This window comes from Mixophyes fleayi, chromosome 11 (assembly GCF_038048845.1).
Source record: "Mixophyes fleayi isolate aMixFle1 chromosome 11, aMixFle1.hap1, whole genome shotgun sequence".
NCBI lineage: Eukaryota > Metazoa > Chordata > Amphibia > Anura > Limnodynastidae > Mixophyes > Mixophyes fleayi.
In genome coordinates, this window is record NC_134412.1 from 99875420 (window position 1) to 99903413 (window position 27994).

General features: G+C 44.4%; 1 protein-coding gene across 1 annotated transcript in view; it reads right to left on the reverse strand.

Annotated features, from left to right (window-relative positions):
* Positions 1 to 1501: 1501 nt before the first annotated feature.
* Positions 1502 to 27994, reverse strand: part of LOC142107277 (uncharacterized) — a 76950-nt gene continuing 50457 nt past the window's right edge. The window contains exons 2-7 of the mRNA XM_075190608.1: positions 10313 to 10436; positions 10099 to 10196; positions 9804 to 9915; positions 9623 to 9720; positions 9105 to 9216; positions 1502 to 3575 (exon numbers count right to left, since the gene is read on the reverse strand). Of these exons, the coding sequence (XP_075046709.1) occupies positions 2569 to 3575; positions 9105 to 9216; positions 9623 to 9720; positions 9804 to 9915; positions 10099 to 10196; positions 10313 to 10397 (1512 nt within the window). The 5' untranslated portion in view covers positions 10398 to 10436 and the 3' untranslated portion in view covers positions 1502 to 2568. The remainder of the gene's footprint in view (positions 3576 to 9104; positions 9217 to 9622; positions 9721 to 9803; positions 9916 to 10098; positions 10197 to 10312; positions 10437 to 27994) is intronic.

Below are 27994 nucleotides of genomic sequence, written 5' to 3' on the forward strand. Positions count from 1 at the left end.
TGGGGGGTTTTACTGACACTGGTGAATTTACTGACACTTGGTTATATTTGGTGAGGGAATACGTTTCTCCTTGGGGAGCACTGTTGCATTTACTTTGAGCGTACACTTTGTTATTACAGGTTATTATCTCTTTCTTGCTTCCTTACCTGTGTGATCTGTGAACCTAGAGCCCGGGTACCAAGAGAACTACGGTTCTGAGGCCCTCACAATAGTATATAATCATCCTATATACACCATACAGTTTGTATTAAACTACAATCAGCAGCAATATTAATAGTAAACATAACAATGCAATCTTTGTAAATATCACCTTGCTGCCATATTAACTATAACTATAATTAAGCATTGGTCTAAGCAGCTTGTATTTCTACATCAGAAACCAGGTTTCTTTAGAGGGGGAAATATGCACATCTCTGCTGGCCTGTAGAGCTGTGATACCTTGCACCCAGGCGTGTGCTGCTGCCGCGTCGTTAGTACTGCGCAGGTGTAGTCTGTGTCTGATAACGCAGCCGGCATCATGTAATTAGTTACTGCGCACATGCCAATCATAGCACGTGCAGTCTGCGTTTAAAGACGCACAAATTCACACTGCGCAGCAAAGGGTAACGTGTTCAGGAGCGATCCCTTCTTCATGGTGTCCCTGAGCTATACAGATTCATAAGTGGATCCATGGTGTGGAGACACAAAGGATTGGATCAGATAATCCATTTAATATTTTAATATAGATGAGACTTGATTCTTAACATACCTGGTACACGTATAATAGAGCAACGTGCACATACTGCCCACTATTCATATAATTACACTATTAGACACCTTGTTCTTTACTTTTGTACACAGATTTAATCTTTCTACCTGAGGAACTATCAGACATTCAGATGACAGCAGCCACCTCCTCTATTTATTAAGTAGATTTGTGTATTGAACTTAATTAACATCTATACAAATATTTGAAAAAATTGGGTTGAGCACCATTTTCACTTTATTGTTTGTCATATAATAAATAGGCTGTATTCTCATAAATGTTGGTACAGCCCACAAAATATCTATCTCTGTAATTGTTAGAAGAACCATCCTACATTTAATACTTCACAGCTGTAGCAAAGGAAAAGTCACCGTACACTGCGGTGAGATATGTGTCTGTGTAACGTAACCCACAGCTGAGTGCGATGGTGATTTTAACTATTAAGACACTCATTCACCTTGTTATTTTGTATGTTTTTAATGACATTAGAAATGTCCTCTTGGTTATGTATGGTGTCTGTATTGTGCTGCATATAGTCTTGTACCTTCCTAAATCTGTACACTACCAAAGAGTCTCCATCCATGTCAGATCTCTGGAAAAACTGCATAGGGCCAACAACTCTTTAATTAAACATATACCACTGTATAGCAAATATGTATAATAGTAAATATATATCTCCCCAGGAAATTGTTACATGTCATCAGTTTCCTGTATCCCGTGACATCATAACACCAAGTAGTTTGTCCAACAAGTAAATGAAAGGAGCCATCAATATGTTTATTAAGGAAATGTCCTTAACTTACTGAATGACGTCCAAAGAGAAGACGAGAGGTTCTTACTATCTAGATGGTACAAGACATCCAGCTGCTGAAAGTACATGAGGAATCCATTTACAGTAACGTTATTATCAGGAAACCCAACCAGAGAATTGCTGGATCCAGTACATTCAGGTATTAAGTGTCTCTGGACATAGCAAAAACCATCACATTTAAAACAAATAGGATGAGGTCTGACCACTGCCACCACTAAGCATGCACAAACTCAAGTCCTTTTACAGGGAAGAGATAAAGGCTCTATAACCACATGCTAAAGTGAGAAGACCTCAGTGAATGCTCACTCACCAGACTTTAAACCTCATTAAAACATCTCACCCTGCAAAACAAATTCTACTTTTTCACATGCTGGTGAATGTGCATTTAAACCACATTTAGCAAGTAAATCCAAATGCCCTCAGCCCTTATCATAGGATGAAGCAAAGTTTTGCACCGCTGCAGACACATCTTGACCCACTTAGCCATGGGCATACCACATAAATGGCAGCATTTGTACAAAAATAGCTGCACGGCACCAAAAAATTACATCTACAATGTGGGACCACACTGTTGAAGCTTTATAATCAATCCCCAGTGAGAAAGTAACAGATTAGAGAACTAATTATATAAACCTTCCCACACCTTCAATTAGAGAGTGAGAGTATGAATAAACATACTGTACAGTGTCTAGATCCCACATAATACCTCCAACTCATTGCCAGAATTATATATTACTCAGTATCCTATTTAACAACAAGGTGGTTTTGTTAATACTGTGGACAACATCTAATAGAGAAATTAGTTCCACATGAATGATCTGTTCCAATCAGACTTTCCCTGAGTATAAATAATGTAAATATAAACTGTATATGTCCATTTTAAGTTACATTAATAAAATTAAATGATTTTTCAATATTAAGAGCACAGTTGCTCCTTGTTTCTTGTTTAATTGCTTTTGTGCTATGTGAATATTTTGATATTCAACGAGATTTCTTTGACAAACTATTTCCCTCATTCAGTACATGGAAAAGGCTTCTCACTTGTGTGAGCTCTCTGATGTTTTTTAAGACTTGATTTTCGTGTAAAACATTTCCCACAGTCAGGACATGGAAATGGTTTCTCACCCGTATGTAAACTCTGGTGTCTGACAAGTTTTGATTTCCATGCAAAACATGTCCCGCACTCAGAACATGAAAATGGTTTCTCACCTGTGTGAGTTTGCTGATGTGTGAAAAGTTTTGATTCTTGTGCAAAACATTTACCACACTCAGAACATGAAAATGGTTTCTCACCTGTGTGAGTTTGCTGATGTGTAAAAAGTTTTGATTTCTGTGCAAAACATTTCCCACATTCAGAACATTGAAATGGTTTCTCACCTGTGTGAGTTCGCTGATGTTGAACAAGACTTGATATTTGTGTAAACCATTTCCCACATTCAGAACATGCAAATGGTTTCTCACCTGTGTGAATTCTCTGATGTTCAAATAGGCTTGATTTGTATCGAAAACATTTACCACACTCACAACATGGAAATGGTTTCCCACCTGTGTGATTTTGCAGATGTTCGAAAAGTTTTGATTTCTGTGCAAAACATTTCCCGCACTCAGAACATGGAAATGGTTTCTCACCTGTATGAGTTCTCTGATGTCTCAAAAGTTTTGATTTCCATGCAAAACATTTCTCACACTCAGAACATGGAAATGGTTTCTCACCTGTGCGAGTTCTCTGACGTCTAATAAGGTCTGATTTGCATGCAAAACCTTTCCCACCCTCACAACATGGAAAGATTTTATCATCATTAATATGAGCTGTACTATGTGTAAAAATATCTCTGTTTGCAGGAGAACATTCCTCATAAGTAGAGGGATAAGGTGATTTATCTGTACTGTAAAGTATTCGATGTATATTTAGGGAAATGGGGTTCTCTCCTGGAGACTCTTGTGTGATGTTATCTTCTATTTCAAAACCTGGAGATAAAAGGAGACGCCCATCCGAGATATTCATGTGTTTGCATCCATCTGTTGGAAATAAATATATGGAAATATATTTAGATGCCGATGACAGATTTTCAAACTATGAGTGAGTTCACGATGTTCAGTTGTTTAATTTCAATTTGCAAACTACAAATAAAACCCTATTATAAAGCACACTGCTTATAATCAGCCGCCATGAACAACTCCAGGCAAATAGCAGACTATGGCGAGTTATATTTCCAAAGCACACACATTGCCCAGCCAGCATACTACGACATAAGCCTCAATAGCCAGTGACAAGGTCCAACTAGACACTACCGGCACACACAGACACTGAAGCCTCAGAAGCATAGTCGATGTGGTCTATATTAGTAGACAGTCCTGCCATAGGTTTAGAATGACTATTCTGCCTACTTGCCTGTTGTACTCCGCCCACCAAATCAAGGGCCAATTCGTTGGACCACGACCTAGTTACTACATGCAGCAAAATCCATCCTGCTTTTCTGCGGGCCCTGGTGAATAACGGCAGTAACTTAGACTCTGCACTACCTCTCTCTATGTCAATCTTAGCTGGTGTTGAGTCTACAAACCTGAAGCTGATCGCAACACCACAAAGTGGAAAAAAGCATTAGGGCAAAGCAGGGCACAATGACAGATCAGCTGATGAAGAGAACCAGTACAGGGTATCCAAGCACATACTGGAGGGCTATTGTGCAATGATGGGTGTGTGGTTACAGCTCTGTGTCTCCAGGAAAGTAGACTGTGTGTGAAGTGTATGTTATAATGATGTGTGTGTGTGTGTGTGTGTGTGTGTGTGTGTGTGTGTTATCACCTGGGAATCATCTGGTATTTTACTTTAAAATTACAGTGTTAATATACAACAAATTGATCAATAATTCATGGATGATCAGAAGGGGAAATTAATGGGTAACATCACATGTGGTAGTACACAGAGAGGATTATTGGTATCATCACAAGAGGTAGTGTATAGAAGGTCCATAGGTAAATTCACTGAGTCCTTTAGGATTGACATCCCTTGAGATAATAGAATTTTTGTACTCAGTGAAAATCCTTTTCTCTTAGTCCATTGGGGGACAGTGCTAGACATAGGGGTATAGTAGGTGGTACCAAAGTCCGAAGGAGGGCCAAAATAGGTTTTCCAGAACACACAAACATAGTCAACCCAACAAACAATACAGAGCAAGGGTGGGCGCACAGTGTCTCTCAATGGACTACGAGAAAGGGATTTAACGGCGAGTACAAAAATCCTATTTTCTCTTACGTCCTATTAGGGGACATTGTTAGACATAAGGGACATACCATGGCCACCGCTAAGGGAAGGATTGCTCTTACACAGCTGCGCGCAAAACTTTGCGGCCAAATCTAGCATCCTGGAATGCAAAGCCCTACAACCTGTAAAACTTCACAAAGGTGTGGACAGACGACCAAGTAGCTGCTTGTCACAGCTGTTCGGTTGAAGCTCCGTGACGCGCCACCTAGGAAGCACCTACAGCCCTGGTCGAAAAAGCTGACAAACCTCCTGGGACTGGCCTAGCTGTCGTCGTTTAAGCCAAACCGATGGTGGAAGTGATCCATCCAGCTAAAGACACCTTGGAGGCCGGCCAACTGCGCATCATATAGCACAAACAGATCCATGGTTTTGCGAAGTCCCACAGTGCGGTGTACATTGCACCTAAGGGCGCTGACCACATCCAGTAGTAATAAGGACTGATCCAAAGACCGAGAACTCAGAGACAATACAGGAACCACAATTTCCTGAATCTAATGGAAGTGAAAAAACGACTTTAGGAACAAAAGAGGGCTTGGTGCGAAACTTGAAAAACTATGAAGGGGAAACTCAGGATAATGCCCCCAACTTAAGACAGTTGGCGTGCCAAAGACACTGCCAGAAGAAAAGCCACTTTCCAGGTAAGCTACCTAAGATCCACAGAATCTAAAGGTTCAAACGGTTCTTTGACCAACACTTGAAGAACCAAAATCAGATCCCATAGCTCAACCAAGTGCACAAATGGGGGTAAAACATGATGCATCCTCTGTAACAAAGTGTGAACTTCCAGCAGGATAGCCAATTTGCGCTGGAAGTAAATTGACAGTGCTGAAACCTGCAACTTCAAAGAGAATAAACACAAGCCCTTCTCAAGGCCTGCAACCTGGAAAGGTTGAAATGAGAGGTATGGAAATGACTTATCTCACACCAAAGAACATATACCTTCCAGATCTGATAATAGTTGGCAGAGGAATAAGACTTTCTGGCTTTTATCATGGCTGCAGAAAACCCCTTTGCTCTGAGAATCATGATTTCAATAGCCACGCCGTCAAAGCCGACTTAACGAGTGGCAACTAAGATGACCTATGTGAGCAAGTCCAGGCAGAGGTGCAATCTGAACGGTGGTTCTATTGTCATCCCGAGAAGATCCGAGTAATAAGCTCGGTGAGGCCAGTCTGGTTCCCCAAGGATAGCCGCCACCTATTCCCTCTTTAACTTCTTGAGAACCTTCAGGTGCATTGAATGAATTCTGTAGGATCCTGGGATTTTGCACAGAAGAGAGGGACATTGAAGTTTAACAAGGACACCATCAGATCTACAGTACTGTACAGTACTGTGCTACACTTGAGTGAGAAAATGGCGTTTGACAATAATGGCGCCACGAACCAGAGGAGAAGTATCCTAAACCATCTTTCCTTGTGCTGTAATGGCCGGACGGAAGTCTGTATTGTCGGACAGACTACGTTCTAAATGTGGACAGCTTGCTGCCGTCTGCAGAAGATTGTTGAAAATGTTGAGACTGTTATAAAATAGAATGAATTAAAGTGGGCAGCGATGCTTCGCGTGAGACAGCTGTAAAGAATACTCTGCCCGGCTCAGGGTCCCGGAGAGGGCCGCAGATTGTCCACCCACTGGGAAGCATCCCTGATCCCAGCCTGTGCTCCTCCTTGAAATGCAAAATAAATGTCAACCCTAACCCTGTTAAATAAAGTCCAGGGCAGGAGCCCTGAAGAATATGCCCGACTCCTGACTGCACTAAAACTAAACTGAGTACTCCCTCCTGTGGGAGGGGTATAGTAGGGGTGGAGCTACATTCACAAGTTTGATTGTTAAAGTGCCTTAACTCCTTGAACCATCTACTATACCTCAATGTCTAGAAGTGTCCCCCAATAGGACGTAAGAGAAACATCAGACAGTATGAGGAGTAGAATGGTCAGATCTCTGGGCTGGTAGCACACAGTGATATAATGTGAGGAGGAGACTGGTCAGATCTCTGGGCTGGTAGCACACAGTGATATAATGTGAGGAGGAGACTGGTCAGATCTCTGGGCTGGTAGCACACAATGATATGATGTGAGGAGGAGACTGGTCAGATCTCTGGGCTGGTAGTACACAATGATATGATGTGAGGAGGAGACTGGTCAGATCTCTGGGCTGGTAGCACACAGTGATATGATGTGAGGAGAAGACTGGTCAGATCTCTGGGCTGGTAGCACACAATGATATGATGTGAGGAGGAGGCTGGTCAGATCTCTGGGCTGGTAGTACACAATGATATGATGTGAGGAGGAGACTGGTCAGAACTCTGGGCTGGTAGCACACAGTGATATGATGTGAGGAGGAGACTGGTCAGATCTCTGGGCTGGTAGCTCACAGTGATATGATGTGAGGAGGTGACTGGTCAGATCTCTGGGCTGGTAGCACACAGTGATATGATGTGAGGAGGAGACTGGTCAGATCTCTGGGCTGGTAGCACACAGTGATATGATGTGAGGAGGAGACTGGTCAGATCTCTGGGCTGGTAGCTCACAGTGATATGATGTGAGGAGGTGACTGGTCAGATCTCTGGGCTGGTAGCACACAGTGATATGATGTGAGAAGGAGACTGGTCAGATCTCTGGGCTGGTAGCACACAGTGATATGATGTGAGGAGGAGACTGGTCAGATCTCTGGGCTGGTAGCACACAGTGATATGATGTGAGGAGGAGACTGGTCAGATCTCTGGGCTGGTAGCTCACAGTGATATGATGTGAGGAGGTGACTGGTCAGATCTCTGGGCTGGTAGCACACAGTGATATGATGTGAGGAGGAGACTGGTCAGATCTCTGGGCTGGTAGCACACAATGATATGATGTGAGGAGGAGACTGGTCAGATCTCTGGACTGGTAGCACATAGTGATATGATGTGAGGAGGAGACTGGTCAGATCTCTGGGCTGGTAGCACACAATGATATGATGTGAGGAGGATGTCAGGAGTCTAATAGGGGCTGATGGCTCCTAACTCCCACACTGGTCAGATCATTTTTGAAATAAAAATAAGGCTCCAATTCCCAGATACAGCAGCCCTATCACACCAACTTACTCACAAAATACAAATATAAACAAATAAATACTGGGGGATCCTCAGGCGCCATAACTTATCTCATATAATTAATCACTAATGGTATAGACCAGCGGTTCCCAAAGTGTGCGCCGCGGCTCCCAAGGGTGCCGCGGCGCTGCCACTGGGGTGCCGCGACCAGCCAGAGGAAAAAGAAAAAACGCTTACCAATCCGCGCGGCTCCGGGATCCAGCATCCTTCTCTCTCCTGCAGCTTGTCACTGATTGTCGGGCGCGCGGATTGGTAAGTGTTTTTTCTTTTTTTTTTCTTTTTCCTCTGGCTGGCCGCGGAGGAGGGGGGGTCAGAGTGGCTAAGAGGGGGTCAGAGTGGCGGAGGGGGGCAGAGTGGCGGCCAAGTGAGAGAGAAGCATAGAGAAAGGGGCAGAGAGTGAGTGGCAGAGTGAGAGTGGGGCAGAGTGAGAGAGTGTGGCAGGGGCAGAGTGGCAGGGGCAAAGTGAGAGGGGGGGCAGAGTGAGAAGGGGGCAGCGGGGACAGAGTGAAAGGGCAGTGTGAGAGGGCAGAGGGGCAAAGAGAGAGGGCAGCGTGAGAGAGGGTAGAGTAAGAGGAGGCAGCATGAGAGAGGGCAGAGGGGCAGCGTGAGATGAGGCAGCGTGAGGGAGGGCAAAGGGGCAGCATGAGATGAGGCAGCATGAGAGAGGGCAGAGGGGCAGTGTAAGAGGAGGCAGCGTGAGAGAGGGCAGAGTGGCAGCGTGAGAGGAGGCAGCGTGAGAGAGGTCAGAGGGGCAGCATGAGATGAGGCAGCTTGAGAGAGGGCAGAGGGGCAGTGTGAGAGGAGGCAGCTTGAGAGAGGGCAGAGGGGCAGCGTGAGAGAGGGCAGAGGAGGCAGTGTGAGAGAGGGCAGAGTGGCAGCGTGAGAGGAGGCAGCGTGAGAGAGGGCAGAGGGGCAGGGTGAGAGGCAGAAGCGTGAGAGAGGGCAGAGGGGCAGAGTGAGATGAGGCAGCGTGAGAGAGGGCAGAGGGGCAGTGTGAGAGAGGGCAAAGGGGCAGCATGAGATGAGGCAGCGTGAGAGAGGGCAGAGGAGGCAGTGTGAGAGAGGGCAGAGGGGCAGTGTGAGAGGAGGCAGCGTGAGAGAGGGCACAAGGGCAGCATGAGAGAGGGCAGAGGTTGTTGATGTGACTGAATAAGCAGAATATGTGACTCTTCTGTAATAAGTGTTTATTACTCACCTGTGCTGATATCTGTAAGGATTTCCTCCTCCTTACACTGCTGATCACCCCTCACATACGTCTCTTCCTTTCCTTCTATCGTTTCTACTTTAATATCAGTCAAGACGTCATCCTAAATAGCCAACAAAACAATAACAATATCATGATTATCTTAGTTATATGGCGCCATAGAATCCGCAGCGCCGCACAATCAACAAAAAAGAAACAGAACAAAATACAGAAAAGGGAGAAGAGAAACAATATAATCAGTAAAAATCAATGCAAGAGACAATAGAAAAAGCAACTACATCAGAAGACAACTAGAACAAAGGAAGCAATACAAAGAGGATAGGAGGTAGAGAGTCAAACTTGTGAGAGTTACATTAAGAAGATTATGGTAATAAAATATATCACATCTAATAATATCTCATTTAATCATTTGAGATTAAACAGAAGACTATCAGTATATAAGATCCACACAGCTCTTTTAAAGATCATATAATAAAGACACTTTGGCGAGACCCTAAAATGTCATCTACCTGATACTTCTGTGGGATAATCAGATTTTCCTGTGTACAATCCTGTGAATAATGAGGACGGAGATATCTCTCTGGGGTATTTCTGTTACTGGATCCATCTGTAGGAAACACACAGTGACTGATTACATTGTATATATAAGCAGAATATGTGACTCTTCTGTAATAAGTGATTATTACTCACCTGTGCTGATATCTGTAGGGATTTCCTCCTCCTTACACTGCTGATCACCCCTCACATACGTCTCTTCCTCTCCCTCTGTAATTTCTACTTTAATATCAGTCAGGACGTCATCCTAAGTAGCCCACAAAACAAAAATAAAATCACATTTAATTATATCGGATTTAATAAATTCAAATAAAATAGAAGCCAATCAGTGTATAAGATCTTTATATATATTTATTTTTACAGATAATATAATATAATATAAAGTCACATTACTGTTCTGGTATTTGCGAGACCCTAAAATGTCATCTACCTGATTCTCCTGTGGGATACGGGGATTTTCCTGTGTACAATCCTGTGAATAATGAGGATGGAGATATCTTTCTGGGGTATTTCTGTTACTGGATCCATCTGTAGGAAACACACAGTGACTGATTACATTGTTTATATGTGATTCTCAGATGAGTGTATCTAGGTGGCCCTCAGAACTATTCTCTCCTTTACAATAAATGAAAGTCTCCTCTTACCCAGTGATGTGAGGATCCGGCGATTCTCCATCCTCACGTCCTCGTACAGACCCTTCTGTCCTCCTAAATACTTCCAGTCCTGCATAGAGAAATACACAGTGACATCTTGACACCTTGTAGGAACCTGACAACACAATTACAGTCATAATCCAGACATATTTATATATATATATATATATATATATATATATATATATATATATATATATATGTTTATATAAAAATAAATAATAATAATGTTTTGAGGTGATACCTTTCTTAATATAACATCATGTCTGAGAAGGGACTTCCAAGGGTGAGGGACCCGCTGGAACGTCTGTGCAGCATTATACATGTATAAATTGTCTTCTGGACAGTCTGACCCAGACGTCCTGTGTGCAGAGTGCGGGGCTGAAAGCCGTGCGCTCACCCAGGTATCGACAGCCCTGGAGGAGCCGGCCTGGGCCAGATCGCTGGCAACATCCATAGCTGAACTCACTAAGGTGATGTCACGGTCCACAGAGGTATGATATGTTTCTCTTCCCTTGACTGCATCGTCTAACAATGTGGATAACCTTATCCTAGGGCGTCAGACACTCTAGGCTTAGCGGAACCTGAGTCTGGGGATCCTGCTGCTTTTCCTCTGTAAGAAACCGAAGAAGCAGGTTGTTTGTTTTCACCCTGCCCTCAGCTGTTGGACATGGTGTTTGACGCTTGGCAGAAACTTAATCTTTGGCAATTTACCATCGGTTATGGAAGGTATGCATCCACTGGTGTGACTCTCAGGGTTATAACACTTCCAGGTTTAGTCTTTCCCATTTACTTTCCTTTTTACATGCAGGTCTGGATAAATTACTCCGTCTGGGTTCGCTTAAGGTGAAGGTTTCTACACTCTCAATATATTTTCAGCACCAACTGATGGTCTTACCAGAGGTACAGACATTACTCCAGAGAGTCTTACACGTTTAGCTGCCCTTTGTACATCCAGTGGAACCATGGGATCTCAATCATGTGCTGAGGCCTATCACTAGAGTTCTCTTTGAGCCTTTGCATTCAGTGGATCTACGCCATGGTACTTGGAAGGTGGTGCTTCTTTTATCCATTGCTTCTGCTCGGCATGTGTCGGAGCTGGAAGCGCTTTGCTGCAATTCTCCGTTCTTGGTTTTTCCCAAAGATAGAGCGGTCCTCCACATTAAACCCTCCAAAGGTGGTGTCCTGGTTACATTTGAATCAGGAAATTGTTGTTCCAGCATTCCGTCCTTCTATATCTACAGATAACACTTTACCTTTGCTGGACACTGGTTGTGCCCTTCGGTGTTATGTGGATCGTACTGTTTCTGTTAGGAAGACCAAAGACCTCTTCATTCTCTATGACGCACATAAGAGGGGCTGGCCTGCCTCCAGGCAGTCCATTGCTCGTTCGATAACTTCCACCATTCGGTTGGCTTATGTCGGAGACTCTCACCCAGTGACAGACGCCTTGAAAGCGCATTCCACTAGGGCTTTGGGCGCATCTTGGGAGGCACGTTACGGTGCTTAGGTGGAGCAGTTGTGCCGAGCAGCTACGTGGTCGTCTTTCCATAATTTCTCAAAATCCTACAGGTTGCAGGGCTTTGCATCTGCAAATGCGAGCTTTGATGCCAAGGTGTTGTGCTTAGCTGTTCCAGAATGAGCCCTCCTTTAGGAGCAGCTTTGGTATGTCCCCAACATAATGCAAAGGCCCTATCATTCTCCGGGCCTGCCAATCACTTGGTCAGGTCCCAGATAGCTCATCTATGGAGTCCTCTGTTGGTGGTCTCCATGTGGGAGACGCTGCTACTCTTTCGGTCCGGTGCCACATTCGATTTCGGTCTGCGCATGTGCGGTCCGTTCTTTTGTCAGCTCCCATTCACTTCTATTGGACATCGCCCTCTATTGGTTGCATCATGTAAAACACCTTTTTTCAATCACTCACTGTCAGTTCTTTGAGTCTCTCCTTGTGTGTGGACATTGTTCCTGGCTCCTGTATACCGCTGTATTCCTCCTGATCCAATTCCTGTGCTTCCCAGCATATCTGGACCTAAATATTAGAGATGCTCACTGACCCCCGTGAAGTAGTTTTGGTTTTGATTCTGGATTAGCTTAGTGTTTTGATTATGGCAAAAACCACCCTCGTGTGTTTTGGTTTTGAATTTTTTAAGGAAAATCCTAAAATATGCTAAAATCACATATTTTTGCTCTTTTTTTGTTCCTACATTATTATTTACCTCAATAACACTAATTTCAAGTAATTTGTAGCCAATTTTGACCACCTCACAGATCACAATATTATTTTCATACACTTTCAGACAAATACTGCAGCAACCTGGCTGGATGGTAAGCGACAGAGCAATGACACAAGCACACGGCAGTTCCTAGCACATCTAGGACACATTGGCACACGGCAGTGGCAGAAAAGAAAAATGGGGGTCCGCCCTGCCTCCCACCCCTCGCTATGCTGGATCTTAAAAAGGAATTCAAAATTCGCAAGATTCGACGACATCACAATGACGTTTTGCCTCGTTTTCGATTCTGAGGGTGCGCAACAGTACAGAGCCGATTCGGCTCGGTACTCCGATCCCCTAAGTTCAGGTGTGTTCGAATCTCGAGGAAATGAGCTTGAGCATCTCGACTAAGTATTTACTTTGTCACAGAACCCAGTTCTGTTCAACACCTCTTATTCCATTTAGTACATTACCTTTGCTACTCGTACCTCTCCAATACACTTTTCCTACCAACTGAGAGGGCTGTGACCTACGTCACGGAAGCAGCCAAGCCCATGTCTCCTTGCAGGGGTCACTGGTGAAAACCTTCTGTGTCGTAACACTCCACACCTCCCAGGAGGTAGTGCTTCATTAGGCAGGTCTAAAGGTCCTATTATTTGTGACTCTGACTTGTGACAGTCCCTCAATGGTAGGAAAGAGAAAAGAGGATTTTTACTCAATGTAACATCTGTTTCTCTGACTCCATTGGGGGACACTGTGCTTGAAAAATGCTCTGAAAATGGTTCTGTTCAGTTAAGTAACCTGGTTTAGATGCAGTTTGAACAGTGTAGTAGAAGAAACCATATCAGTGCCCCCATCACTTGCATCACTTGACCTGCTGGAGTTGCACTAAAAAGATGAAACCATGCACATGGTTATATCATAGACCCTATACCTTTACCTAAGCTATAGGAAACAGCACTTAATTGCATGTGTATATATATATATATATATATATATATATATATATATATATGTGTATCTCATTTATAGATATGAGAGAAGCTGGGAAATACATTTTAGGATATACTTATATAGGTGCTTCGTACGTTTCTCCTGTTATCTAAATAAACATATCAGAATAATTAGAATGTAGATGAATGGCAGAAAGCTCTGTCATGACAAAAACACTACATAAGATCACCTGGCTATATGGACAAATACAGATATTATTGTACATTTTAACACCATATAGAAACATGACTGAAACTGGTAACGAGGGGCTGAGGGTTTAGAGATACTTTTTATACGGAATTTCTTTGTAACATGACACACAGCATGGTCAGTAACTCAGCTCTATGTCTCCATAGCATGTCTGACAGTGGGATCCAGAGCCCACTCTCCATGGTGGTATAGTGCCCTGTAATATGTCTTCCATGTAACACCCCTCTATAATAAATCCTTCATATCCATACGTAGAGATGTAGGATAGGGACTGTCTGCGCTGTGAGGATGTATCAGTGGACCTGTGATTGGTTGCTGCCCTGTGGAGAGTATAGGTGTCCCGGCACTAAGCGGAAAGTGAATGGGATGCCATGGTGTAACCTGGTGGGATCGATAGGTGGTGTAACCTGGTGGGATCTATAGACGGTGTAACCTGGTGAGACCTATAGGTGGTGTAACCTGGTGGGATCTATAGGTGGTGTAACCTGGTGAGATCTATAGGTGGTGTAACCTGGCTGGATCTATAGGTGGTGTAACCTGACGGGATCTATAGGTGGTGTAACCTGGTGAGATCTATAGGTGGTCAGGTGTTGTAGGTGTTTGTCACTTACTGCCTAATCCTTTAGAGTGAAGACGTTGTCAGGAGATGTTCCTCTCCTTTGGTTCTTTGTCTTCCTGTTCTTAGTTTGGTGGATGGTCCTGGAGTGGCTTATTTTTGGTGTTCCTCTGGATTAAAGTGGTTGTTGGGTATTGGTGCACTTGTTCCATGGATAACTAATGAAGTAATTTATCCTGTTGGAGAAGCAGATGGGAGAGGAGTCACAGATTGTGGGTGGTGTTTTGGATCCCCCAAAAAAGATGGAAGTGCTGATGTTCAACTTCTTGTTCTCTGTTCTTGTTTCAAGCGGTTATAGCTCTATTGTTCCTATAGCTCTTTTGCGTTTAAAGCTTATATATCTACTTAAGCTCTTTAGCTTGGTTTAGTATATCTTATTGCTTTACTATTAGATTGTGTAAATGTTGGTGTTAGATGATTTTAGTTTTACTTAAACGCAGTCTGCTCTGTATACTAACAGAGGGATAACATTGTAACCTATTAAAACATTCAATACAAAATGTAACACCAGGTGTGAGTGAGACAAATACTTATTATATGGTAAATAAGAACCACAAAATATTGGTGTTATATAATCAATGACTACCGATATCTATCAGGGTCTCAGGCCAAATATATTACGTAGTTTTCCTTTAACATATAAGATACTTAGTTATTATAGGACCACAAACGTCTGTATAAAACTCTGTATTTGAGGAGGAAATAAATGGGTCACACAAGGAGATATAATAATCTACACAGAAGTACAGCAGACTATCCATAGCTATAGTGCAAACCAGATCTATTTAATCCCGAGGACTCTCAAGAGAAAGAAAGTGATTGAAATAAAAGCATTATTATAAACTCAAATAGTGACAATAACACTGCAATCTGCTTACATTGCATTTTATTAACACATTTCACTATCCTGGATTTTATTTGACTGGTTTTAATAAAGTTACACTCAAAAAATTAACATCTTTTTAATAATCTTAAAATAGTATCAGAGCATCTCGATTTGCCTTTCTTATATATATATATATATATATATATATATATATATATATATATATATATATAATGATCTTCATAGTGTGTTATAAATGTATAATGCAAACAAATGGTGTCAGTCTGTATGACTGTGGGAGGGATTCTGGGTAATATTTATTTAATGGATATTTTATGAAAGACTCATTATATTGCTCATTTGATAAACTCTCCTTCAGTTTGATTGGTTAATGAGTCAGGTATTTATATGTGGATGAGGCCTGATGTGTCCATGGCTGGTCTGTGGGTAATGGAAGAGATGCCGCATGTATGAGGCCCTGATGGCCGGGAGGCTGCACATAAACATGGGGGAACTATATTATTACCTCAGCCTTGTACAGGGCCCGGATGTTGTACAGACTGAGGGCGGCGCTCCAGGCTCTGACATGGCGGCTGAGAAATGTGGCCACGCCCCCTGTGCAGTGTAAGTTGTTATCAGGGGCAGAGATATATCTGTAAGACCAATAGTGTGTGGGAGACTACGGGAAAATGGCCGCCGCTCCCCTGCACTGAGGACAATAGTTATAGACACTTACTCTACCGATTAAGTTGATGCCAGTCAGAATAGCGGCGGTCATTTTCCCGTAGTCTCCCACACACACTGTTAGTTTTACAGTAATATCTCCGCCCCTGACAACAACTTACACTGCACAGGGGGCGGGGCCTCATAATCTCTCAGTCGCAATCTTAGAACCTGGAGCTCTACATCCGGGCCCTGTACAAGGCTGAGGTAAGATCTCCCTATAATAATATGGTTGCGACTAAATCCCCTTCAGCGTAGGTACCCGGTACCTACACTGCATGGGAAATAGCACACTCAGTGTGAGCCAGCTAAATCCCCTTCACCGAAGGTACCTTTTGGCCCCCTGCTGGCCGGGTCATGAACTCGAAAGGGATTTAGCCAGCTCAGTGTGAGCCAGCTAAATCCCCTTCACCGAAGGTACCTTTTAGCCCCCTGCTGGTCGGGTCGTGAATTGGAAGGTGATTTAGCCAGCTCACAGTGAAGTGTCTAAATCCCCTTCAGTGTAGGTACCTGGTACAATGACTGTATGGGAAATAGGATTTAGCCAGCTCTTAGCCACACTTATACTGTCTTATATTACTGAGGTTGTTTTTGGTGATGGTAGTATCAGTACTAAATAACAAGAAAATGGATAGTATAATATGTGCATTTTGTCTTGAATTTGTTTCCAGGTCACCTAAAAAAATAATAATATTTATTTAGCCATTTATTTTTTAAAGATAAAATGTACTTATTGGGCCAACCTTTTAAGAGTTAATTTCTCTTGTGGTTACTCATAAATGATCCATATTGATCTGTAGATATCTAAAAACAAGATCATTTCAGAGTGAGAAATAGAGAAACTGAAGATACAGGGTCATAAATTGGAAGCAACAGCAAGAAATGCAAACTGAAAGGTCAACTCAAAGTAAAGGATAATGTGTAGATATTAGCCCATGAGAAAAGTTATTTGCAATTATTATTTTATGCTAGAACCTTAATGCACAGTAGCATGCATTAGATATATATGAAGAGCCCCCTCTCCCTCTCTATTCACAGAACTTGTTTTCATCAGCAGAAAATTATAGTTGTCAGTTCATTTCTATGGTGTTACTTAGTATTCTCTGGGGCAGGGCCATCTTTTCCATTGGGCACCATGGGCAGGTGCCCGGGGGCCCCAGGGGCAAGGGGGCCCCATAGGCAAGTCTCTTAATAAAATAAATAATCCTGCAAAAGAAAAACTTCAAGGGTCACTGAGCGAGTACATTTAAAAAAAGCAGTGCATCGAGGCCCATATATATATATATATATATATATATATATATATATATATATATAGGGCCCCCGATGCACTGCTTTTCCCGGGGGCCCGTAATGTTGTTAAGATGGCCCTGCTCTGGGGAATATTCAATTCAGTCTGGAGCATGTAGATTTGCTTTCAGAAATTGACTATTATACTTGTATGCTTTGTAGTGGATAATTTAGGTTGTTTTAATCATACTTGCCCACTCTCCCGTATTGTCCGGGAGACTCCCTAATTCTGCATAGATCTCCTGCAGTACCTGGTTGGTTTTCCCGCATCCTGCCACTTCCCAGTTAAGTGGTCAGGATGGGGTCCTCCATGACGTGAGTCACAGCAAGCTGCGTAATGTAGGCTTTGCCACCTGGGTCATATTAACACGGATGCATAAATGTATAGTTAAGAGCGGTACTTACATTACACGATCCCCTCCCCTCCAAGAAATGTTCAGATTTTAGTGTTAACATTTTTAGTTAAATAAGTACTTGGATATACCCATGGTGTATATTTTACTCAAGGGGTACTTATGTGGCATTATTTAGCACAATGGGTCTGGTGACTCCCCAGTCATTGGCTCCAGTCCATGTACTAGGATATCTCTTCCCTATCCTAATCCTACTGGAACCATACTCAAGAAGGGCACTGGGAGTAGGTATGGCAATTATAACAAGAGCGCAGAATGTTGATCAATGCAAGTAAGGCAGACAAGAGGAGGAATCATTCTGAGGATGCCCTATCACAGTAAAATCTTATATATATATATATATATATAAATCATTGGTCTGCTTGTCTGTCCAGTTATGCATTCAGACACCCCTGCACCGATTGGGATGAAACCAACACGAGATGGTCCAGTTGAATCCTGTCCAGGTGTTAGTGAGATTAGGGTCCCAGTAGAACCTCCCGTTGGTGTACGCTAGGCAGAACTTTGACCTGGCGAGCCTGTCCTGGTCCTTCCACTAGATGGATTTCAATGACATTTAATCTAAAAACAAAAATCACACTGGGCAGCCACCTAATGGGTGTGTTGGAAGACCTGCTAAGCTTCTAATTATTTTGAAAAGGTTGACAGTTACATCCAACTCATTGATAACTTAATAGCTTGAAGATTTAAACCCAGGCAACGGCAGGTACTTCAGCTAGTAATTAATAAAAAAGGATCTTTATTCTTAAGATTATTTGCATAATTGCCTTTCTTTCAATGCCACAGCTTTTGTCTCTCAGCACTTATTGTGGTGGATACAGCGTGCACTGAAAATTAGAGTGCACTACATTTGTGCACCTCAAATTTAGATTCAGACACAAACCTAACTTAAAATTACCTGGACTGAATAAAGATGTAGGCACACTATACAATTAAACACCTGTGTGATTACGATGGATCAGTTGCAAATTGCATTACAAGTTACTTCTTGCTGCTGTAGGTGGAAAATTAAGTTTATTATGCGGGGACCCTTCTTATAATCAGATGTGGTGTAATAGACTTCGTGCTAGATGCATCTTTTTAAAAAAATTTGGACATATTTGAATATAACAATAATAATGTAATAATTGTCAGGCTAAAAGTAATGTAGGCATTCAATAAAAAAATCCTAATATGTGGAAGATGGTTCTCATAATATATTGGTAAATTATGTCATTACTTTTTTTCAAAAAGATAATTAAGAGAATAGATAGTATATTATTTGTTTTACAATCCTTGGTTCAGCAGGTATACTTTATGCATTTATCTAATATTTTGACATGCTTGTAGGACACACGAGGAAAGCGTGAAGGTCTCTTCCACACGGGTCACATATAGACATGTAAAAAATATCTAACATAAAATGGTAGAGGGGTTTGGGTCAAAACTTATCTTCCAGGTCTGGTGGCTTGTAAACAAAAGAAAATGTGCTACATATACAGCAGTGTGTATGTCCAAGTTGTGGCCAGTGTTCCTACGTGTGTAAGTTACTGGACATTATGCATTATTGTGCACCATTTTCACAGAGAGGCGCATGGTATCAGCACTAAATAGGTTATTATAAAAATTAGATCACAAACAGTGCAAGACAATGGGGTATATTTACTAAACTGCAGGTTTGATAAAGTGGAGATGTTGCCTATAGCAACCAATCATTTTCTAGCTGTTATTTTGTAGAATGCACTAAATAAATGATGTCTATAGCAACCAATTAGATTCTAGTTATCATTTTTTTTGTGCATTCTACATAATGACAGCTAGAAAATGATTGGTTGCTATAGACAACATCTCCACTCTTACAAAGCCGCAGTTTAATAAATATACCCCCATGAGTGTGCTGGTCCGGCCGGCTGCCTGGATCAGTCACCCCCTCCTGGGTCCTCCATTGCTGGGGGAGAACCTTGGTCGGCATAGCAATTACAGGTAAAGTACAGACTTGATATACTAAACATTGAGATGTTTTTGAGAAAGTTAAGCAACCAAAGCAACAATAAAGATGTAGTAATTTTAATGGTGAAATAAATAACTAGTTTATTACAACCTTACCTCTGAAATATACAAAAAAAGCTGCTTTCAGTATGTTTTGTTTACATCACATTATGTACTTCTTACTAAGTATTCAAATATACAGTATATTACAACGTTCAGCTGTCTGTAATATGTAACAGCACACACAAATGTCTGATAACGTCCATTTACAATATCAGGTAATATATCCCACTTGCTGGCCCTCATTGTAACAAGCTACAACATAACTATCACTCTTCGCGGTAATTTCATCAGGCATTATCAGGTGGATAATAACATGAAGTTCGAGAGTAGAAATAAAATAATAAACTGTCTCTATTAGGTTTCTTGCTTTCTCCTTCGTTAATATCGCTTGATGGACGGACACTTTAAAATGGGAATCCCATAACAGTCCGCTCCAGAACGTGTCCTTTTACCCTCTGGGAGTCACAAGCACTATTTGAACTCTTCCTTAAACAGATGAGTTTTCAGCAGGATCCTGCAGTTAGAGACGATACTTGACAGAGATATTCTGTTGAACATTTCCACGGGCAGCATTCAAGAAGGGTCGTAGTCCTGAGAGCGGAGGTAACCTGGGAGAAGCAAATAAAAAAAGCGTCAGCGTAAGCAGAGGGTTGGTATGTACAGAGATTGTGATAATAGATATAAGTGGAAATGGATAGGACAGCACTAAATACTTTTGTAGTGACAAGATGATTTCAGTAAGACAACAGTAATTAATGACGGAGAGTATAGAGGTTATTTCTGCAGCGACTATTTGAATGGATTGTAGGAGACAAAGATATCATTACAGTAGTCTGGACAGTATGTAACAAAAATTGCTTTGTAGTATAAGAAAAAATGTTTTATTTCTGAAAGAGTAATCAGGGAAATAAAACACAGAATAAATAATAGGATTTTTATATATAGTCCCCTGGGAGACACTGCATGACTGGTCCTTACACTATACCCCAATGTTTCCCAGACACTTTAAGACATCCTAGAAGTTCACCGTAGCTCTACCCCCTCTATACTACTCTCCCCATAAGCCGGCGGTTCCCAAACTGTGCGCCGCGGTGCTGTCACTGGGGTGCCGCGGGCCAAGCATTGAAAAAAAGAAAGAACACAGAAACTTACCAATCTGTCGGGCGCCGGGACCCAGCAGACTCATCTCTCCCGCAGCTGTCACTGAATATCGACGTCAGTAACAAGCTGCTGCGGGAGAGAGGAGTCTGCTGGGTCCCGGCGCCCGACAGATTGGTAACTTTCTGTGTTCTTTCTTTTTATTCTATGGCTGGCGCGCGGCAGAGGAGTGAGAGGGAGCGTGACACCGGGGCACAGCAGGACAGACAGCGGGGCACAACAGGGCAGAGGAGGGTGACAGAGGGGCACAACAGGGCAGAGGAGGGTAACAGCGGACAGAGGAGTGCGACACAGTGTGACAGAGGGCAGAGGAGGGGGACATTGTGAGAGAGGGCAGAGGAGGGGGACAGAGCAGAGGAGGGGGGACAGCGTGACAGAGGGCAGAGGGGTCAGTGTGAGAGAGGGCAGTGTGTCTTGATGCAGAGGGGGCAGTGTGTCTGGATGCAGAGGGGGCAGAGTGCCTGAGGGCAGAGTGTCTGGATGCAGAGGGGGCATTTTTGCATACAACTAAATAAGTATTTCTGTCCTGACCTAAATACTTATTACAATTTTTTGACCCAACTACTTCTAAAACAGGACTGCTCAATAATTATTTTGGAGGGGTCCCTTGAAAAAATTTGGAGACTCTAAGGGTGCCGCGAACTGCAAAAGTTTGGGAACCACTGCTATAGGCCTTCAATTTATGTTTAACCCTGAAGAGGAGTAGACAGGCTCAAACATTAGCGATCATGGGTGGGCAGAACACCATCATGCCAATTTCTTATTAGCAGACTTGGCGACTGGGCACCTAGCAGACAAGAGGAAAAAACAGGAGAGAAACCTGGGCACCTTAGCTTTTGGTACATTAACAGGAAGAAAAGCACTTTTTCCTCCTGTCACCCAACTAATAATATTGTCGAGCTACGGCCCAAACAGGACACCCACAGAAAACGCAAGTGACTCAAGAGTCTTCTTAGACTGCCTGTGAACCCCAGTACCGACTTTGGCCGGGTCCTGTGGAGGAATCCAGCATTGTGAGTGGGGGCATTAGAGTAAACACCACCTCGTTACCTCCATTCTTACGCTCAGAGCGTTAGACAATCATCCAAGCTGTGACATTAAAGTCGTAGACTTTGGAGACCACCCCAGTAATAAAATTCTAAACTAAAGGCCTAACAGAAGAGTGGTATACAGCAGGAGTAGTGTCAGTGAACTTCCAGAATGTTTTATATTGCCCTTTCGCCTGGTCCCTACCGTATCCTCCAATGGTTCCTGGTGTCCCGCAATGAATGCCTGAAAAATAGCCAAATTTAAAAGTTATGGATAAGTGAGAAAGCTTTAGTATGCCACCCAAAAAAGTGTGTAGAAAACTGGATGTATTGTTATTTTTGTGAGAGAATTGAGAAAAGTCTTATGTACAGTGTTGTGACAAAAGCAATTATACTCATGGCCTGTAATGAAAATATCATCTGAGTAAAATGTGGTTTTGTTTATTAAAGATTACTGCATCTAGTCACAACATCTATGGCAAGAACGGTCTCTGTATTATTATCTCACTTGCCGGTAAGGCTCTACTCCTCTTTCAAATAAAAAGTACCTTGTTTCATTCTGAAGTAAGAGGTGTCAGGTTTGAGGCAGCGGGGCATGCGAGGGAAAAGCTGGTGGGCGGCAGTGAGACACGATTGTGGGCAGCAGGCCTGTGAGGGAAAAGAGAATGAGCACATGTCATGGGGAATAGCAGATAAAAGATGGTGAGTGTTGTCAGGGTATTGTTGGTTGAGGAGGGGCTGTGTGGGGAAGAGGCTTCTCCCTCACATGCCCCTTCTGCCCACATGCCCCCCCCCTCCTCTGTGCCCTGCAGCTTCCATCACACATGCCCCGCTATGCCAAGAGAGAAAGACACACACACACTACCATGTGACCCCTATGTCAAACAGCTTCCACCACACATACCCCCTGTGCCAGCCCTGCATCCACCACACATGCCCCCTGTGCCAGCCCTGCTTCCACCACACATGCCCCCTGTTCCAGCCCTGCTTCCACCACACATGCCCCCTGTGCCAGCCCTGCTACCACCACCCACACATGCCCCCTGTGCCAGCCCTGCTTCCACCACACATGCCCCCTGTGCCAGCCCTGCTTCCACCACACATGCCCCCTGTGCCAGCCCTGCTTCCACCACACATGCCCCCTGTGCCAGCCCTGCATCCACCACACACTAGCTTCCCTTCTACTTACCTTTTTGTACACGATAGCAGCCAAGATCCGAAAGCCCTGCTTCCACCACACATGCCCCCTGTGCCAGCCCTGCTTCCACCACACATGCCCCCTGTGCCAGCCCTGCTTCCACCACACATGCCCCCTGTGCCAGCCCTGCTTCCACCACACATGCCCCCTGTGCCAGCCCTGCTTCCACCACACATGCCCCCTGTGCCAGCCCTGCTTCCTCCACACATGCCCCCTGTGTCAGCCCTGCATCCACCACACATGCCCCCTGTGCCAGCCCTGCTTCCACCACACATGCCCCCTGTTCCAGCCCTGCTTCCACCACACATGCCCCCTGTGCCAGCCCTGCTACCACCACCCACACATGCCCCCTGTGCCAGCCCTGCTTCCACCACACATGCCCCCTGTGCCAGCCCTGCTTCCACCACACATGCCCCCTGTGCCAGCCCTGCTTCCACCACACATGCCCCCTGTGCCAGCCCTGCATCCACCACACACTAGCTTCCCTTCTACTTACCTTTTTGTACACGATAGCAGCCAAGATCCGAAAGAAACGATGGCGCTCCTGCACGGATAATACAGCCTTCCAGCAGCCCGCCTAACACTTTGTACCATGTGACCGCTGCGATCACATGACCCTGTGACGTCATATAGACGTGCCAGGGTACCTAAACCGAAGGGGATTTAGCTGCTACCATAATAATATATCAGACAGCGGGAATTACCCCCATAGAGTTACCCCATGTTTATGTGCAGCCTCCCGGCCATCAGGGCTTCATACATGCGGCTGAGCTCTCACATCAACTGCTACATAATCCTCATTGTGCTGCAGTCAGCAGAAGGCTGTTAGTAATAGCAGAGCTGGTTATTATAATGGCAGAGCTGTGAGAGACTTAATACCGAGACAGCTACACCCCATACACCACAGATGGGCTCACACACCATGACTAGCCCCCAACCCCCTCCTTCTACCCCCATCCCCTCCTACTATCGCCTTCTACCCAACCACCCCTCACCAAGTGCCAGTAACACATAGCTTGTCTAGTGCTGGAGACTAGCCCCCATCCCCCTCCTTCTACCCCCATCCCCCCACATCCCCCTACGATCACCTCCTACCCAACCACCCCCCACCAAGTGCTACTAACACATAGCTTGTCTAGTGCTGGAGACTAGCCCCATCCCCCTCCTTCTACCCCCATTACCTCACATCCCCATCCCCTCCTCCTACCCCCATTACCCCACATCCCCCTACTATCACCTCCTACCCAACCACCCCCCACCAAGTGCTACTAACACATAGCTTGTCTAGTGCTGGAGACTAGCCCCATCCCCCTCCTTCTACCCCCATTACCTCACATCCCCATCCCCTCCTCCTACCCCCATTACCCCACATCCCCCTACTATCACCTCCTACCCAACCACCCCTCACCAAGGGCTACTAACACATAGCTTGTCTAGTACTGGAGACTATCCCCCATCCCCCTCCTTCTACCCCCATTATCCCACACCCCCCTACTATCACCTGCTACCCAACCACCCCTCACCAAGTGCCCCTAACACATAGCTTGTCTAGTGCTGGAGACTAGCCCCCATCCCCCTCCTTCTACCCCCATTACCCCACATCCCCCTACTATCACCTGCTACCCAACCACCCCTCACCAAGTGCCCCTAACACATAGCTTGTCTAGTGCTGGAGACTAGCCACATCCCCTCCTCCTACCCCCATTACCTCACATCCCCCTACTATCACCTCCTACCCAACCACCCCCTCACCAAGTGTCACTAACACATAGCTTGTCTAGTGCTGGAGACTAGCCCCCATCCCCCTCCTACCCCCCCATCCCCCTCCTTCTACCCCCATTACCCCACATCCCCCTACTATCACCTCCTACCCAACCACCACTCACCATGTGCTACTAACACATAGCTTGTCTAGTGCTGCAGACTAGCCCCCATCCCCCTCCTTCTACCCCCATTACCCCACATCCCCCCTACTATCACCTCCTACCCAGCCACCACTCACCAAGTGCCACTAACACATAGCTTGTCTAGTGCTGGAGACTAGCCCCCATCCCCCTCCTTCTACCCCCTTACCCCACATCCCCCCCTACTATCACCTCCTACCCAACCACCCCTCACCAAGTGCTACTAACACATAGCTTGTCTAGTGCTGGAGACTAGCCGCCATCCCCCTCCTTCTACCCCCATTACCCCACATCCCCTCCTACTATCACCTCCTACCCAACCACCCCTCACCAAGTGCCACTAACACATAGCTTGTCTAATGCTGGAGACTAGCCACATCCCCTCCTCCTACCCCCATTACCCCACATCCCCTCCTACTATCACCTCCTACCCAACCACCCCCTCACCAAGTGTCACTAACACATAGCTTGTCTAATGCTGGAGATTAGCCCCATCCCCCTCCTTCTACCCCCATTACCCCACATCCCCTCCTACTATCACCTCCTACCCAACCACCCCCCACCAAGTGCTACTAACACATAGCTTGTCTAGTGCTGGAGACTAGCCCCCATCCCCCTCCTTCTACCCCCATTACCCCACATCCCCCTACTATCACCTCCTACCCAACCACCCCTCACCAAGTGCCACTAACACATAGCTTGTCTAGTGCTGGAGATTAGCCCCATCCCCCTCCTTCTACCCCCATTACCCCACATCCCCTCCTACTATCACCTGCTACCCAACCACCCCTCACCAAGTGCCCCTAACACATAGCTTGTGTAGTGCTGGAGACTAGCCCCCATCCCCCTCCTACTATCACCTCCTACCTAACCACCCCTCACCAAGTGCCACTAACACATAGCTTGTCTAATGCTGGAGATTAGCCCCCATCTCCTGGTACTGTATAGGTTCTAGTGTTACGGTCACATGACCAGTCTACCTCCTACTCTGACAATATAAAATGAGCAGATACATGACAGCCGCTCAGTACACAGGAGACCCCCAGCTGCAATGTAGTAACACCAGGAGTCCCTCCTACATTCAAGCAAACAGACACCATTATACTCTTTATTATATAACATATATATGCCACAACCTTAAGTCCTCGGTCTCCCTCCAGCTCTCACAGGAAGGGTCTCTTATCCTCATGTCCGTCTCCCTTGTACGACCTTTTTGACGTGTTTTAATGTCTATCCTCCACTAATACTAGTTCAAGACCATCCATGGAAACGTTATTATGCTTAATTGTATTCATGTCACTGTTATCTGTATCAGTCATAATACTTATTGTAGTCATGTTTGTTATATCTGTAGTTACAGCTCCACATCCTCACAGCGCAGACAGTCCCTATCCTACATCTCCACGTATGGATATGAAGGATTTATTATAGAGGGGTTTTACATGAAACACAAATTGTAGATAAATCTGCCCCCTCGACAAGTGGGCTCTTGATCCCTGCTGTAGGGTCTTCTATTGGTGGCATTTTACAATAAATATCTTTTTATTTTTATTTAGTTAATTTAGGAATACAGTAACAGAAGCACATTTTTTCCATGATTCACCCCATGATCTTTTCAGGCAATTTAGTCACTCATAGAAGTATATCCCAATATATATTCACTGATTGCTCCCATATGGTTACATTCTGTATATGTGTCATTTACTATAGGTTACATAAAGGTATAGGGTGTATACCAGTGATGGGCAACCTGATACACTTCGGGGGCCACATGGTGTGGCCCTCTAACCTTGGAAAGGGCCACCCTTTACCCTTCAGCTCAGTGATAAGGTAAAACAATACATTTAATGACAGAAAGAGACAGTATCTATAATAATATACCAGCCGGCATTTTACACACGTGTTACCCGCTATAATAAACACATCTAACAATACAAGAGGAAGGAGCTGGGGGCCACAGGTGAGGGCTCGGAGGGCCGCCTGGTGCCCATCACTGGTCTATACTGTAATTGTGTGTGTATGGTTTCATCATCTTATTTTTTTGTTTGTTTGGGTTGGTGCAACCCCTACAGGTCCAGTGATGGGGGCACTGCAATGTTATATCACACTGACTGGCATGGTATGTGTTATTACACTGGTCACACTGAGCTGAAATAGGGAGAAGGGTTTGGTCCTCGGTGGGGATCTGGGTGTGTACATCCGGTATTTGACGTGTTAGTAGGGTGGTGAAGGCTTTGAGGTCTCTTTGAAAGGATGGTACCGAGCGCTACGATTACACCTCCTGTACCTCGTTTCTAGGGTTAGTGTGTCTCAGTTATCCGGGGGTCTTACACACTTGTATAGTGGTTATTTTGGAAAATAGAGCCCTATTTGTGGCTTTGGTGTCAAGATAGTCTGCGGGTCAGTGCTAAGTGGATGAAACCAACAGGTTGTGTGCCCCTTTGGGGTGAAAAAGTTATACCACAGTTATACAAAAAGTTCAATTTATATTGACAAGTAAACAACAATATAAGGTCTTTATAATGTGTTCAGGTTTTATATATATGATCAGTTATATAACACAGCAGCCACAGTACATAACAATGATGTTATGTTCAGCGTAAGTATCTGCAATCTTCATGGGTTAGTCTACTTAAAGATTGTTAAAAAATGGTATTTATATATGTTTTCTGTTTATCTCCGAAGTTGGTCACAATGTGAACTAAAACTGTATTTGATGCCTTGTTGTTGGTGCACTTACATGTCCGTCACATGGAGGGGGGGGGGGGTGGGGGGCTGCTGCTCCCGTTCTCCTGTGATCTCCGGACCCCTAGTTAAGCTCTAATGTCGCTCCGCCTTCCTTCCTGAAGTAGGTGGTTGAATGAGACTCACTCCCCGAGGAATCCGTCCAGCAGCGACGAAACATTGTGAGACTCGTGTTGGATGGGTGCAGATTATCAGTACAACACGGAGCTGTCCTAAAAAGCAGCCGCCTCAGACACCCGCATCTAATAGTAATTATATGTGTGATAAAATAATTATTTATTTTATAACACACTACAAGGTCCGTCATCAGAACATATCGTGCAGC